The sequence below is a fragment of the Bacillus rossius genome, chromosome 11 (assembly GCF_032445375.1).
Source record: "Bacillus rossius redtenbacheri isolate Brsri chromosome 11, Brsri_v3, whole genome shotgun sequence".
Lineage (NCBI taxonomy): Eukaryota > Metazoa > Arthropoda > Insecta > Phasmatodea > Bacillidae > Bacillus > Bacillus rossius.
The window spans coordinates 32350204-32365373 of NC_086338.1; the positions used below are offsets into that span (position 1 = coordinate 32350204).

At 40.4% G+C, this 15170-nt stretch overlaps 1 protein-coding gene across 1 annotated transcript in view; it reads right to left on the reverse strand.

The window, feature by feature from the left end:
* Positions 1-1180: 1180 nt before the first annotated feature.
* LOC134536446 (nose resistant to fluoxetine protein 6-like) overlaps positions 1181-15170 on the reverse strand; it is a 50084-nt gene continuing 36094 nt past the window's right edge. Inside the window, exons 9-13 of the mRNA XM_063376161.1 lie at positions 14983-15121; positions 14664-14850; positions 8788-8930; positions 1784-1901; positions 1181-1700 (exon numbers count right to left, since the gene is read on the reverse strand). Coding sequence (XP_063232231.1) covers positions 1564-1700; positions 1784-1901; positions 8788-8930; positions 14664-14850; positions 14983-15121 — 724 coding nt within the window. The 3' untranslated portion in view covers positions 1181-1563. The remainder of the gene's footprint in view (positions 1701-1783; positions 1902-8787; positions 8931-14663; positions 14851-14982; positions 15122-15170) is intronic.

Sequence of the window (15170 nt, forward strand, 5' to 3'; positions counted from 1 at the left end):
CACCCTTACTAGTCTTATCTCTCTTTATTTGACTAGTCGTCCTTGGTATAGCATCCCTGGTGGCTAGAATTACAGGGGGGATATCTGTCGGGCCACGACACCTGCTTCCTGCCAGGCACGTGACAAGGTTGCGCTCCGAGACAAATCTTGCTCTAACTGCGGACTAGCGCATGGGCACTCCAAGAACACTAGTTGGTGCCCCCAGGTGAATCATCAACCGGTGTAAGGTGGCAGGCGTACTACCTGCTTCACTTAACAGTTTGGACAGCCCTCGAAATGTCACTTTTGAGGACAAGTATACACATCAGGTGAATTAGGACATGGTATCAGAAATGTCAGTCTCTTTGCTCTCTGCTACACCGTGTACTGACAGCTTACTTACCCATGGGGCTGCGATAGCCTGAGGTCGAATTCTAACTTGTGAGCTTCTTTAGGTGTCCATAACTTCGCTTGAAAAAAATGTCTTGTCTATTTGAATGCATGTAACTACGATAATCTAAATGAAAACATTCACAGTTAAAAATGATAGTTTAAATGTTAATTAACTTAATTTCAAACAAAGAATGCGCCTCAAATAAGGAATTGTTCTTCAAGTTTCCAGATACAATGGTCTTTATAGAAATTATTCCATATTCCAACTTCCGAATGTAATTATATGTTTTAAACAGCTTGAACATGCATATGGAAGGGAAAATAAAATAGAATTTTATCTTAAACATAGCAAGTTGTTAAAGATCTTCCTTATAATGGAAGATGATTCTGAGGGTTATAGTAGTTCAGCCTAGTACCAGTAAATTTACCAATATATCCATAAATTTATGCAGATTTCTGGAAATTATGTAACAATGGTTATTCGCTAATTAAATTTTAGTTGAAAATATGTAACATTAAGCAGGTAGGTACCGGTACATACAGTGACATATGCATGGATTGTAAGGGCGGGGAGAAGATGGGGGGGCAACAAGGTTCTATCCCCCACAAATGAAATTCTTGGTATTATCCTATACATATACACACAAATCTGTCTTTGTATTGAAAATATGCTTAATGTGTTTCGTCAGTTCTCTATTTACCATTACCTCTTTTTTTGTATATATTTTAAAATGTTACCTAAGTCAATTATAGTGTCAGTAAGAGCACTGGAACATGTTCATTTACAATTCTTTTTGTAATAATATAATTGATTGCAAGAATATATTGCTTTTTAAACATACAAGTTACAAGTATTTTGATATAATAATGTCCAATCAAAGAAGATGGATTACATGAATGGAACAAAATTAAAATTTTAATACCCTCTAACTACCTTAGCATATAAGGGCAACATTGGTATGTTAGCTAAACTTAAATTGGAATCTACTTGAGTGTGCTGTGGCTGGTATGCTATATAAGCTCTCGTGTTGCTGGCAGCCTGGCATATTACATTTTAATGTGCATGGCAATGAACTTCGCATTACAACCCATAAGGAAGTTAGGTAACAGGGAAAAAAAGGTGTTGATACTTATTTCATTTATACATGTTTAGCAATTTTGTTACGACAAAAATGTTAAAAAGAAATTATTTTATTTTAACTTTTCTTTTTCACTATAATTTGAAGTTCCTGGCAATACTGCAGAAAAATATTCCGAAATAATAACAAAATAGTTCTCTCGCTTGGCTTTTCTAGATCGGTGGACAGATTCATCTGACTGTTCGGAATCTGCAACAAAATATAACCATGGTTAAGCAAACACTAAAAATGTTCTACACAATAAAAAATTTCACGGAAATGATGTAGCTTACCAGATGTCTTTGCAGAAATTATTTCATTCCACAATGAAATTGCTGGTTGTTCTGCAGCCAAAAATAAAAGCAAAGCAAAACATAAAGACAATACTATGTCTGGTATGGCATCACAGATCTGAAACAAATCCAACGTAAGCAGTTAGAAAGTGTAAATATTTAATAACTGCAGCATATTTTTATCCCTTTTTTTTCTGCATTGCTAAAAGAAAATAGAATTTCAGTATAGGTGGACATCTCAACAAACCCTTCACGTCGTCCGACCGAAGGCCACCCTAAAGCCCGACCTGCAACCGCCAGTATCCGACCCCGCTAACGGAACGCACCCCTAGCCATGGCCCACCCGAGTCAGGCGAGCGCCGCGGAGCAAAGGTAGAATCAAAGCCAATGCCTTAATCAACCGGACAACACGATTCCAGTACATTATAAATTTAATTTACATTAATGATGACATCAATTTTAATTAAAAGCCCCGTGCAAAGAAAGTGCGACGTAGGATTGCCCGGGTCACTCACGTGAGGATTTGTATTAATACCTTTGTGAGTGCTCCCCTTGCGGCCTTCAACCTAATTTCAATAACGTAGTGTGACTTAATTAAAACCGCCCCAAATTGTCACGTATCATTCGCCAGTGGAGCAGTCATCAAGCGACGAACAGTCTCCAGTGTGACTCAGATTATTCAAACTAATTTCATGTAAACTTGTTAAATCCAAATTCCAAAATGTATATATGTATTAGGTTATTTGTTAAATTTTAATGTGTGAATTTAGAGGCACTTACATTCTGTTATTAATTTAATTTTGCCGTCACCCGACCTCTGTGAAAGGCCCAGGGGGTACCTGACGGGCGCTACGGGCGTCGCGATGCTCTTGTTGTCCGGAGGGGTGCCAGGCTAGCGGGCTGCTAGGCCGTTCATGTTGGGTCGTGAGTACTCTGCCCCCGCTTGCCCCGCCAGGTACACGGCTTGAATCTTACCTGAACGGTTCTCCCTTGACTGTGAAGGCCGCTCGGCCGTGTGGAGGACGGGAGACTACGGAAAATTATTGTACACGAGTTGGTGAGAATTACCTTTAGTTTAGTCCCGCTACAAAAACTCACACCAACACTTGGCGACGTCTAGCGGTTACACAATTAACACAAAAAAAAACCACAACACTACGCGAAACTAATGGTTACCGCGGCAGTCTCGCGGGACGTGGGTCGATGCTCGCTGGAGACGGCCAGTGCCGAAAGTTAACGGGTGCAGGGGGGGCTCTATGAACGGGCTCCTAAGTTCGGAGAAACACTTACGTGTGTGCAGCCAGCAGGCATATGCACGGCGTCCTTAATTAAAAACACTTTCGCTGGAGTCGGCCAGTACCGTACGTTCTGTTATATGATACGTAGCGCGGTATCCCACTGAAGACGGTCGGGATAGGCGTGGTTCCGCAAAATACGCGCCGAGGCGACGTGGGCAGCAGTGAATTAACAAAAGGTTTTAAATTTGAAGATGTAGTACAGAGTAAAAATAATCAATGAAAGAAACTTGAATGCTGCCCACGGACACACGTCTGTTCCCGGCGCGGAGTGGTTGGAGACTGCCGAACATGGCCGCCTCGCAAGGAAGAGAAACTTTCTCTTCTTTGTGAGTCAGCACCAAAAACTTATAATAATTTAATTGGTTACATGATGAGTAAAAAACATGCTCCAGGTGCTTGATTAAAATGTAGCATCTGGTAATTGGGTGCTTATGGCTTAACAATGGTTTTAATGTATTTAATTATTCAAATTGTGACATCAAGTTGGCGACTGTAAATTTACTAACATATTGTCCCACTGCGAATTGTTTTAGAGGGATTTATCCTAGTCTGACTTGATCATAGTCACGGGCATTTTAATTAAGGCCAGTGGCCGCAGTGACTATTAATGAGGTTTGTTGTCTGCTCCGTGCGTGGTGTACTCGCCCGGAGTGGCTACGACGCACTTATTACATTTCGGGTAATTAGTAATTTCGTACTAATGGTTTTAGCTTAATTGAATTATGGGTTCGAGCCTCCGGGGTTCCGTACCTTTAAGTTTCATTATGTCTATTGGGGTCACGCCCGAGACGCTCGCCTGACTCATTCCGGCTGGGCAAATGGGCGCGCTCCGAAAACGGGATACGGTACTGGCGGTTCGGAGCACGGGCTTAACGGCCATGGTCGGTACGACGTCAATATTTTACGAATAACGTAACTTTAGAAACTCTGGCGCGACAGGATGCTCACCCCTTTCCTCGTGCCAGGGCCAGACGCCAGTACCGAGCGACTTACGGACCGGGACGGACGTGCGTCCCATGGGGAGCCTTCAACCATTGTCTACACTGAATTCATTCTGGTAAATATAGTCACGTTCCAAAACCTATTTTAATTAACTCCCCGTGTGTGCCCGGTCCTTTTACAGTGTAGGGCCTATCCCAGCCACTTAAACGTAACACTCCCCGCACCCCGCTTTACGCGGGGCAGTGCAGCATACGGTGTGGGCCGACTCCCGCCACCACAGATATTTCGTTAATTGCCGAGGTGCACAGGCACTGGCCACATCTAGTTAAAGACTTTTAACTAATTTTCTTAGCGAGCCGCGGTCCACACAGGTGGGCCAGAGCGTTGCCGTTCACAACTTACGGGATTGGCCGACTCCAATCGAACTCTCCCCCTCAACCTCGACTGGCGTGAGGGCTTAATCTTAGTGACGACGCATCAGAGCGCCCAGTGTAAACATAGTGTAATTGTGTAGGGAAAATAGTGTACCTGTAACTGCATGTGTAATTGCCAACGTTAATTAAACGTCCACTCCGCACACTCCGTGCGCGACATGTATACGACAGAGCAAACCAGACTCGTGTACATTATTTGTGAATCTCCCCAATCCAGTTAGGGATCAGTATGCTATGCTGTGTAGGGACAGTATTGCATCAGTAATTAGGGATCCCTTACACAACGACCACTGCCGCCGTTCCTAGTGGGCCACGCAGGGGCTTTCGTACCCACCGACCCACCTCGTGGTTAACCACCGAGTTAGCCTGGCTCCCTCCCGGACACGTTTCACGTAATAAACCAGCCTTCCCGCAAGGAACTACGCCGGATCTCGAACACGAGAACCCGGGCGACGGCACCCTATGTATTGGTAAATACTCTATGTAGAAAACCTAAATGTTCGATAGATTGTAATAAGGTATGCCATGCCAGTGGTGTCTTCACTGTAACTGGCTGTCGTTTACAAGAGAAGCCATTGAATTATTTGGCCAGGCCAATCAGATAGCATTTGCTTCAGCACAAAATTGATGTGATTCGTGTGCCAAAATTTCACATGTGTCTGAAAAAAACTCAAAAAAGTCCCAAAACTTAGACATTGCTACACATGTTAACACTCAAGAAAACACAGAATCTTTCCACGAGTAACTCATGCATCTATCTACAAATGAATAAAAATGACACATTATGCAACTAAAGAACCAGTATTTCAAGAAAGACCAAGCTTCCTTTTTGCTAATGGAACTGGCTTGCTATTGATAGTTTGTACGTCGACACACAAATGGCATCACCGAGATTTTGTTAATGCCAGTAAGTAACAATTGTTCAACGACTTTTATCTATGCCACATGACCTTAGAAATTTCAAATAATTTATAAATGGAGGAAAAATATTCATTGATGTAGATATCAATAATATATATTTTGTGATGTTATCCGCCTATTCCCCCAGTGATAGGTGACGAGTCGTAGGTTCAAGTCCCGTGCGCTGTCTACTAATGCACTGTCTCTAAAGGGGTGGGTGTGAGCAACGTTACTGTTGGACAGGGGACAGTGAGAAAAAACGGTAAACTCAGTTTGTAATATGTTTGTTTTACTGCACACAGCAACTCTGTACACGGTGCTATCTACGGGACTGACATTTCACGTGCGAGTGCCGAAGCGTGTTCCGACACACCATCCATTAGTGGTGCGAGCATCGCTCTGAAAGTGACGTAAGCGATGGAGATCGGACAATAAGAACGGCGCTTCAAAGGACATGGCCCTTAATAAAAAAAAAGCACATGGATGTTGTACCCAGCATCGGGGACACGAGAGAGAATAATTTCACGCAAGAAACTTGTTACATGTGGACACGCAGTGCCGAGTGCACCATTTACACTGAGCGTATTGGTTACACGTCATACTTGGATGGATGGCCAGTGTAGGTCCACGACCCGTAATAATGCTACACACCTCTCCTGCCAAGCCCCAAGTTGAAAGCTACATAATAATTCACACGTTCAGCCCCGGAGGCAGCCCAGTGCGGGAGATGTTGAGGCAGGCCCCCGGAGACCGACGAGGCATGGCCCCTCAACTACGAGATACCTTAGTACCGGCGCGCGGGGATTAAATAAATATAATTATGTCGAGCGGCTGACCAGGTGGGACAAGCTGAGTGGAGGCCGCCCGCGGAGCTAATGAAATGGTTCTAGATGACTTACAGCTTTTTGCAGTTACGATGGAAGGTGATGACAGGATTATGAAGGTTCCGGAGGTGTCTAGACACGTCCGGCCTCTGCGCCGAGAGAGCGAAGACTGAGCTGGCCCCGCGTGGGGTCGCTGTTCGTGCGCAAAGTGCATGGGAAACAAAAGAAGTTTCAGGCCAATTCCGTTGATGAAAGCGTGCAGTGGATAATAAGTTGTTTGATTTATGAAACTAAATAACAGTACCAAATCCTTTAAACTTAATTCAGTAATTACTTAAATTTACATCTGGCGGATTAATACACTGTGTCTCCGCGGAGGAACACGAAAATGTCAAGTGATAGCCGCGAGGGTGGATATCGATATTTTACCTGCGGGGCCGTTCTTTACGCTGCACTTCACACGTTCGTAGCACTGCACCTATGAATGAAAAGAGGGGGGGGGGGGGGGTGGAGGGCGCAGCCCCAGAGGAACTGCAATGGGCAACAAGAGCCTAACCGACCGGAGGAATAATTGTAGGCGACGTCAATATATATAAAAGCCAAATTAAGTTTGAAATAGTTTTTTAGAAGACCAATTTAAACAGATAGTAAACAAGTTTAGGCCTATAGGTATAACACAGACTGATATACATAGTTCAGGTAAGAAGGTAACCTTAATCTAAGAAAACACTTTATTATTTGTTTAAGGAGGAGAGATAGTAACCGAAACACACATCTTGGTTTTAACCATTTTTAGGCTATAACTATATAATTCATAATAATTTTTTTTTAAATTTGGTTTTTTTAAAGCAGAGTAATAACCAGTGGCGGATTCATAGGGGGAGGGGGGCGCAGGGGGCACGCCGCCCCCCCTTGACCAGGGCAGCCCAGCACCAAGCATGGTTCTTGGCAAGGGGAGGGCGCGCACCCGGCCACCGATGTTATACAATACACATTCATACACTTACCTTTAACGACTTCATGTCTTGGAAACAGTTTGAATAAAGTTTTATTAAGCTTTGCATGTGACTTGATTTGTTTTACTCCAATAGCTCATGATGTCTTTAAGCGGTGGGATAAATACGTGTGTCAAATTTACGTGTTCCTGCGGCCCCCCCCCCCCCCTTGATTTTTTTCTTATCCGCCACTGGTTATAACATAACATGAGGCGTTTGCCACGCCTCCATTAGTTTCAGTTTTATAATTAATTTGTAGTTTTAACGTCTTTTTGTATTATTAACGTCTTTTTAAATTGATTTGATTTATATTGTATTATATGTCTTGCCTCAAACACGCTCTGAAGTATGGTAAAAAACATTACGGACATTAGCGGCTCTGCGTTTGTGTTTCCACGAGTGAACACCGCGCCGCGCGCGGAGCGGTGTGACGTCATGGGAAGGCGTGAACGAGCCTACTACTGCGGCTGGCTAGCACACAGACGGTGCTGGCGGCTGGTCGAGTGCACATCGGCTTGCGGGAGCAAGCGTCTTGGGCTGTAGAAAATGGAAGCACGTATCCCATTCACCAACGCCTCGAGCAGTGCCCAGCCCGGGCTGTCATTCACCACGCTGCATGGACAAAAAGTAAGCCTCGACGCACTTGGTATTATCAACCAGACATCGGGTTAAGCTTTCGGTGGAACGAAAACAGAGCGACTATAGTGATCACAAACCGAGACCTTGCTAATATCAGAAATCGTTAACGCCGCGAACTAAACTCTCTTGCTTTTCATGTTGGGCTGTGTGAGAAAACTACATTTACTGCAAGTGAGACTTAGACGTTTTTTATGGTGTGGTGCGGAATGTTAGGCACGGACTATAGCGTCACAACTGGGGACCGATTTGACGAAGAGAATTGGGGATGTGCAAAAAACATTTAAAGACAACTACGTCATCCACGATTACTTTTAACGGAGCTGTTTGGGGAAATCTAAACTTTCTTTAATGTTTGCAAAATTAAGCGTAAAATGTAGTTGTATGATTAGTTACATTAGAGTATTTTTTTAAATGCAAGATCGCGATCTGCAAATTTGTGTCAGTTGTTCTGTAGTTAATGTACCAAGCCAATACCAAGCTGTATACACCGTAAAATTAAATAGCAAACAGGCAGTGATGCAATTAAATATTTTCCATGCCGTCCTTTCCCGCTTAGGGGATCTACTTTTCACTGCATTTACCCTTCTTACCCGGCTGCGATTTTTGGCTTTAACCCTGAGCGCCTCTAGTAAGGCCTCAAACATAGGTAATGCCTGAAGTTATATGTAACCTGGCTACTACAAATAGTTTTCCCTTTGAGTTCACAGGTGTTTAGTATTTTTTTTTTGGATTGATTATAACTGAAATAATACTGCCTGTAGAAACTATGTCATGTCCTTTGAAAATAGCTTAATGTGTGGACTCTGAATTAAGTGGAAAAAGCCAATTTCGAATGTCATGCCATAAAAAAAACTAGTGAAATCAATAGTGTATTTAGCCTGTTCACTTGATCCAAAGGCATACATCACAACCTGCAAGCGGTCTCCACTGTACTTCGAAGAAGGCGTGAGCATTGCCTGGCCATGAACTTACCACATCGAAATCGCTGACGAACTTGGGTGTCCTGAGGCTGGCGGTTCGCACCATCTGCACGGTGTAGTGGACCAGGTAGACGCAGTACGTGAGGCGGCTGAACGGACGGAACGCCTTCCACTCCAGCACCTTGGCGACGACCCCTTCAACACACGCCAGGCGTGCACCACGGCGCTTGCGATTCGGGGCCAGTTAGCTTCAGTGTTTCTGGACTCGCAGTCGCTTGTATAGAATTCGGTCGTCCACTGTTTCTCGAAATCACTCCAGTAAAATAATATATCAGTGGTTCCCAACCTTTTTCAGCTGGTCACCCACCTTCCCTTATCGGTATACCTCCACGGTCCATCGGTCCATGGTGGAGTAAAAAAACAACCTTATTTGTATTGTATCCCTTCGTTATGTATATATAATTTATCATCAAATATTGCAATATACATGCATTTCTGAAGAAACAGATTTATTATTGATGAACAATTTGTGATCTGATTTGAAAATGGTTGCCAAAATATAAGCACTTTGTAACAAACAGTTATTTGTTTAATAATAGATATAAGTTAGTATTTGATGGGCCAAGTTCACCTTCATCAATAGCTACTTGAGAAATTGTCCTCTTACCAAAAGATCCTGTTTTCAAGCATTTTTCCATCTTCAAAACTTTTTGAACCACAACACAACCACAAAGCGAAAATTTAAAGCAAACACCAATACGCTGTACAACTAGCTGCACCAAATATGTAACTCACTGCACGATGTCCACAGTAAGACTGAGTGACTGAGGTTAGTAAACAATAGTGCTGACATGGCTTGACCTTCGACAGCGTGGCGGTAGAACTGAAGGGGGAGCGGCGTTGCCAGAGTGTGCACAACCTGTGTGACTGTGTGAGTCATCTGGGAGGGATGTAGTGGTTCTGTTTTCTGCTCCAGATGCCAAAAATCAAGAACTAAGAAAACAATCAAAACACAATTCGATTTTTTTCTTAAATTTTTCTTATCTTTTCTGATGATTTATTCGATGGTTTCTTATAGTTTTAGGATCGTGTCGCGACCCGCCTGTAACCCTTCCGTGACCCACTAGTGGGTCGCGACTTACCGTTTAGGAACAGCTGTTCTAGATGATTTCCTTAACCACATGCAGGGGATGACCACATCTGCACGATCACATGGTAAGTATGTGTGTATCCTTTTCTCCTTCAGCTTATTGTTGCACTACTTTGGTTAGACACCCAAAATAGTGGCTTAATTCTAGTATTTGCACTGTGGAAACTGTTTCAAATAACTTTTTTCCTTCATATAAAAGAGTGTTTTTAATAATGGAGATTATAATTCTTACTTTAAAACCATGATCAGACATTACCAAGCACAATTATCATAATGTTTTGTGCGGAACAATATGGCGATGGTGAAGTTAGAACATTACTTCAATTACGTCACAGCATGCCGCCTTCTGACAATAGCTAACTCCTTGACCACAGACCATTGTTGGTTTCCTCTACCCAAATCACAGAGCAAGAAAAGCGACACAGAGATGTTACTTTTTGTTGGTGGAAGTTCCATACTGGTGGGTGGGTAGTAGGTCTCTGTATACTTACCAACCTCAGCCAATACATACATGAATCAATACCATCAAATTATATGTATGAAAAGAAAGCCAATATTCTGCATACTAATGGTAGCAGCGCAAATTGATCCTGTGATACCTTTGAATATATATACTGTATAGAAGTCGCGAGTGGATAGGATTTACTCTACGTTTTTCAGGAGCGTATGATGAGCAGCCTGGGAACTGCTGCAGGGCGCTGCCGTAACGCCCTGTATCGTCTTAGGTTGTTATTTACACGTTAGAGCGCAGCACTGTCGCCCGCTCATTCCCCGCACCCCCACCAATCATTCACTGCAGCTCAAGGTCGTTCAACGGGAGGGGGAAGGGGTGTTTGAAGAGTTCGACAATTGTCCGCTAGGGACCACCACAAGTCGATGCCCTAGAGATGGTGACGATTGCGGCGGTGAATTAACCAACTACCTCAAACTGTATTAGAAATTTTAACCTGGGCTGGCGACTTCTATACAGTATATATATTCAAAGGTGATACTCCGCATATCCTTAGGAATAAAGTGTATCCGAGATTGTTTTCAAAACGACAGGGACTTTGATGTAAGTATATGTTATATCGTTATTAACAGGGTCTAGACTGTTTTCCACCCTAATTGGTTTTCTATTTCAAATTAATATTGAAGAATGTTTGCAGGATGTTCTCTGGAATAAATTTTAGTGTTTTCTCACTATTTCACCTCGCTTTTCTTGGGAAATTGTTATTATATTTTAATTTTTTTTTAACTAATCGATGGAATGGTTAGGCAATATTTGTACTATTTACTTTGTTTTTTTTTCTCTCGGTTTTCAATTATTATTACCAAACATTATTTTCCATACAAACTTCTTAAGTATAAATTCTGAGAGTGTGTGTCTATCATTTAATTATAAATTAGGTATGTCATATTTTAGTTACACTCCCTAAAGGTTTGAAGTAAATTAAAAATATATGAAGATACCATAAAAAATGTTTGTTTTCTTCTTGTAGATTGTTCTTAAATGCTATAACTTTATTGTTAAAATATTTGATATTTATATTATGCTTATCTTGCAGTATGGTTTGCTAGACTATATCTGGGGAATACACTCGTTTTTTGATTATAAAATAAATAAAGCTGACCTATCCAAGTTTGTTTAACGTAAAAATGTATTTATTTTTTGCTTGGGATTAACTTGTCAGTAAAGGGCGATATTTAAATGTGTTTTTGGTACCTACTCATTCGCCTCTGTGTGTGGTCTTCTCTTCAGTATGGTAAGTGGTGTTCGTGTGTGGGTTTTTTTTTTTGCTTGGAGTTTCTTTGGGAATCATATGTGACTGGATAGAGTACCAAACCCATGTTTTCTGGTACCGGTATTCCAGTGCAGTGCCTTCTCAATACTTCGCCTTACTTTGCTTGATAAATGTGAGCTGTATTTTTCACCGGTTATTTTCAGACTAATCTTGGTGAAGGTTAGAGGAAATTCTTGCTAAGGAATACAATTTATTTTTTCACATTCATTTCCAACGTTGTCTACCTCTTTATACTTATTATAATGTTTTTTAGAATTCAAGAAGCTTCGATTGAATTACTTTCACAGTAATGAATTTAAATTAAATTGGTTAATGTTTTCAAAGGGTTATTAGTTACATTAATAAACATTCCTTTTTGCTATTCAATGCAGGATATACATTTTAACTGTAAAATGAGTTCAGTTTGTTCCAAATATGTTGGTGGAAACATTTTGGAAATAGCGTGTTACAAGCTAACTCAGTCTTATTTCTATTTGCTTTGATATACGGTATATGTGAGAGTATCAGGTACTGTTGCAAGGCATTATAGCTCGTATCCGCGAGGGAATTACCTTAATTTTATGATATGTTTAAGCTTCATTCATACTGATCGACAGCTTTTTTCCCATCTGCATTCCTAATTTCGGGGATTGTTTGTTTTTCTGAGGTGATATCATAGAAATGGTAATATTGTTTAATTTATCTAGTTCATATTAATTATTTTATGATTATAAATAATATATCTCGTTGTTAGTATGAGTTTGAAATTTTTCTTTTCCTACATTAAATGTTTTACGTACATATTTCATTGGGTGTAGCTACTTTATCCTACTGGTGACAACTTTGCCCCACACATGCTACTAAACAAAAATCTAAATCCCTTCAAATATTCTCAAGTTAGTTCTCAGGTACAGATAATTACACATCAAACATACGCACATAATTTGTAAAAAAAAAAAAAAACAAATTCATGTGTTTTCATGTTGTTCATGTTGCAAATAAACATATAAAATGTAACTCGGACATCAAATTTAAAGCAGAACCTTTTAAATTTACTGATCAATAAAATATTCGTTTGAAAAGTACCTACATACAAAATTTCTAGACCCGAATCCTACGTTTACTTTCTGCTCCCGCCGCTATAATTCGCTGCCTGAATCGTGTAGGTACGTTGTTTGCAATCATCAACCGCAAGATGGCAGCATGAAACAAACGGAAATTTCAAACTATTAGAAACTGCTCCAACAAAGTGAAAAAGGCTTGAAAAAATTGTTTACGCCAGCTTTTGACCTAATTTTCGACAAGAAATGATTACCAATATACCGTCCATCTTGTTAAAATTAATTAAATCCATTTTAATTTTTTTTTTGTCCGCTAAAGCTTCTCGTTTCATTAAATTGTAACTGCTCGCAACAGCTTAAGTGTTTTACTAAATTCTGTAGTACCAGTTTAATAACATCATCATCGAATTCACATGTAAAGAAACACCTCACCAATCACCAATCACCAGCCCCCAAGGACTCTATTGTTGGGAGGCCCAGTGCCATGTAATGTATAATATTGTAAATATATTTTTCTTGTAATCAATTTTTCTCCTCCATGATTGTATTTGTACTCGCCTTTTTTAAAATAAAGAGCTCATTTTTTGGCGGGGCGGACCCCCTGGGGGAGTCCCCCATTTAAAAAAAAATTTAAACTTTTAATTTTTAATTTTAGCAGCAGCTAACATATTTTAGTAACTTTTAACAGTAGCTATCCTGTTTTTCAAACCGCTTAAAACAATGCAAATTTCAAATTATACGCCCTGACCCGTCTAGTGTGTTGTGAATGGACACTCGAATTTTGCGACATTTTTAAAGTTTGAATATGGAGACTGAGCCCGAACCCCTGTCTGCCACAAACTTGGAGGAGGAGTTGGAGGAAGACATTCCTCCCGGGCTGGCTACATCCGTCCAGCTCCTTAGTTTGTTGACAGAAACAGTACGTGTGACGTCACGCCGTTGTCTGCCACGTGACCCGGCAAAGAGGTTTGGTCTAAGACACTCGTCCTACCTTCACTCAGAGAAACAATTAATATGACACTACACGAATAACTTGACAGACTAACAAAATACGTATTCATATGATAATATGAATGTGTGTGGCCTATCTAATTTCACAAACTAGTTTTATTTTACATATGTTTCATTGCAGCTTACACGATTGAGACTCTTCCACTACTTCAACAAGTGGTTACAAGCTTGTCGAGGTAGGCTTCCTGCAAGCTTGCCATGTGTAAACTAGTTATCTTGAATCAACCTTCCTGAAAGCTGTACGCTTGTCATGTCAAGCCAAAAGTCAGTGCCAAGCTTGCCCCAAGCTTACGTGATATTTGGGTAGTGTGTTACTGCCTAAAGTGCGCACGCACAGTTTGAATTTTAGCATTATTATATTTTACAAAATATATATTGTGGCAAATGGGAGTTGAAAACCAAAACACACAACTATTTCATAGTTTTAGAATAGCGAATAGTAGGAGGCATTTCTATAAGCATCTGCAAATTAAACATATGGTTAAGACGGAAAATACTAGGCTTGGTAGTTATACCATAGTTAACTTTTTCGTAACTTTTCATATCGCATGCTAATTTAATAAGTAAAAATAATTTCAAAATGACAGAACCTCACAGTAGCAAATATTATGCGGTACTAATCTGGAAAACGCCATTTTATCAATGAAGGAAGATAATATTACCAACTATAGTTGTGATCTTTGGTCAACCAAACAATTTATACAATTTTTTTTGTTTCATCTTATGTGTTCTGATAAATTGTATGTAAACATATTTTGGAAAAAGATATTCAATAGTACGTGTTGCAATATTATTAAACCATTAGTAGTAATGGAATTTATCTGAAATTTGTTGGTTAAACTAGATAGTAGTTGCAATATATATCATGAATGCAAATAGTATCCTGTATCACACACACATACTACATACACATTTTGATATAAATAAAGTAATATATAATTACCTCCGTTTCCCATGGCACATGCAGTGATGATAAAAGCAATGCACATTCCAAAAAGGGGTCTGTGTAGACCAGCATATGTAGCGATAAGTAATTTGTTGATATTTATCGGGAGGTAGAACAAAATTCCTGCTGCGATTACTAGTACAGCCACTAAAGGACATATAATCCAACCCAAACGAACCACCACCTGAAAAAAAAAATCATCACAAGCTACACGTATTTTACTCAAAATAACTTATTTAGATATTCAATTCCAAGACACGAATATATGCGACAATAATATGTTGAATAAAAAAAAATACTGAATATTATTTATTACCTTGTGAATTTCAAGTTTCTTGGTCTTCATGACAAACAACCAATAGGCGAAGAGCATGCCAACAAAATAGGGCCCACTCCTGCAGTATGCTGTTATGTATGTTGTTAAGTAGGTATCATTGTAATTGTGCTCAAGAATACTGAAACAAATAATGAAGTTATGAAGAAAAAAAATACTCACATGGGTGC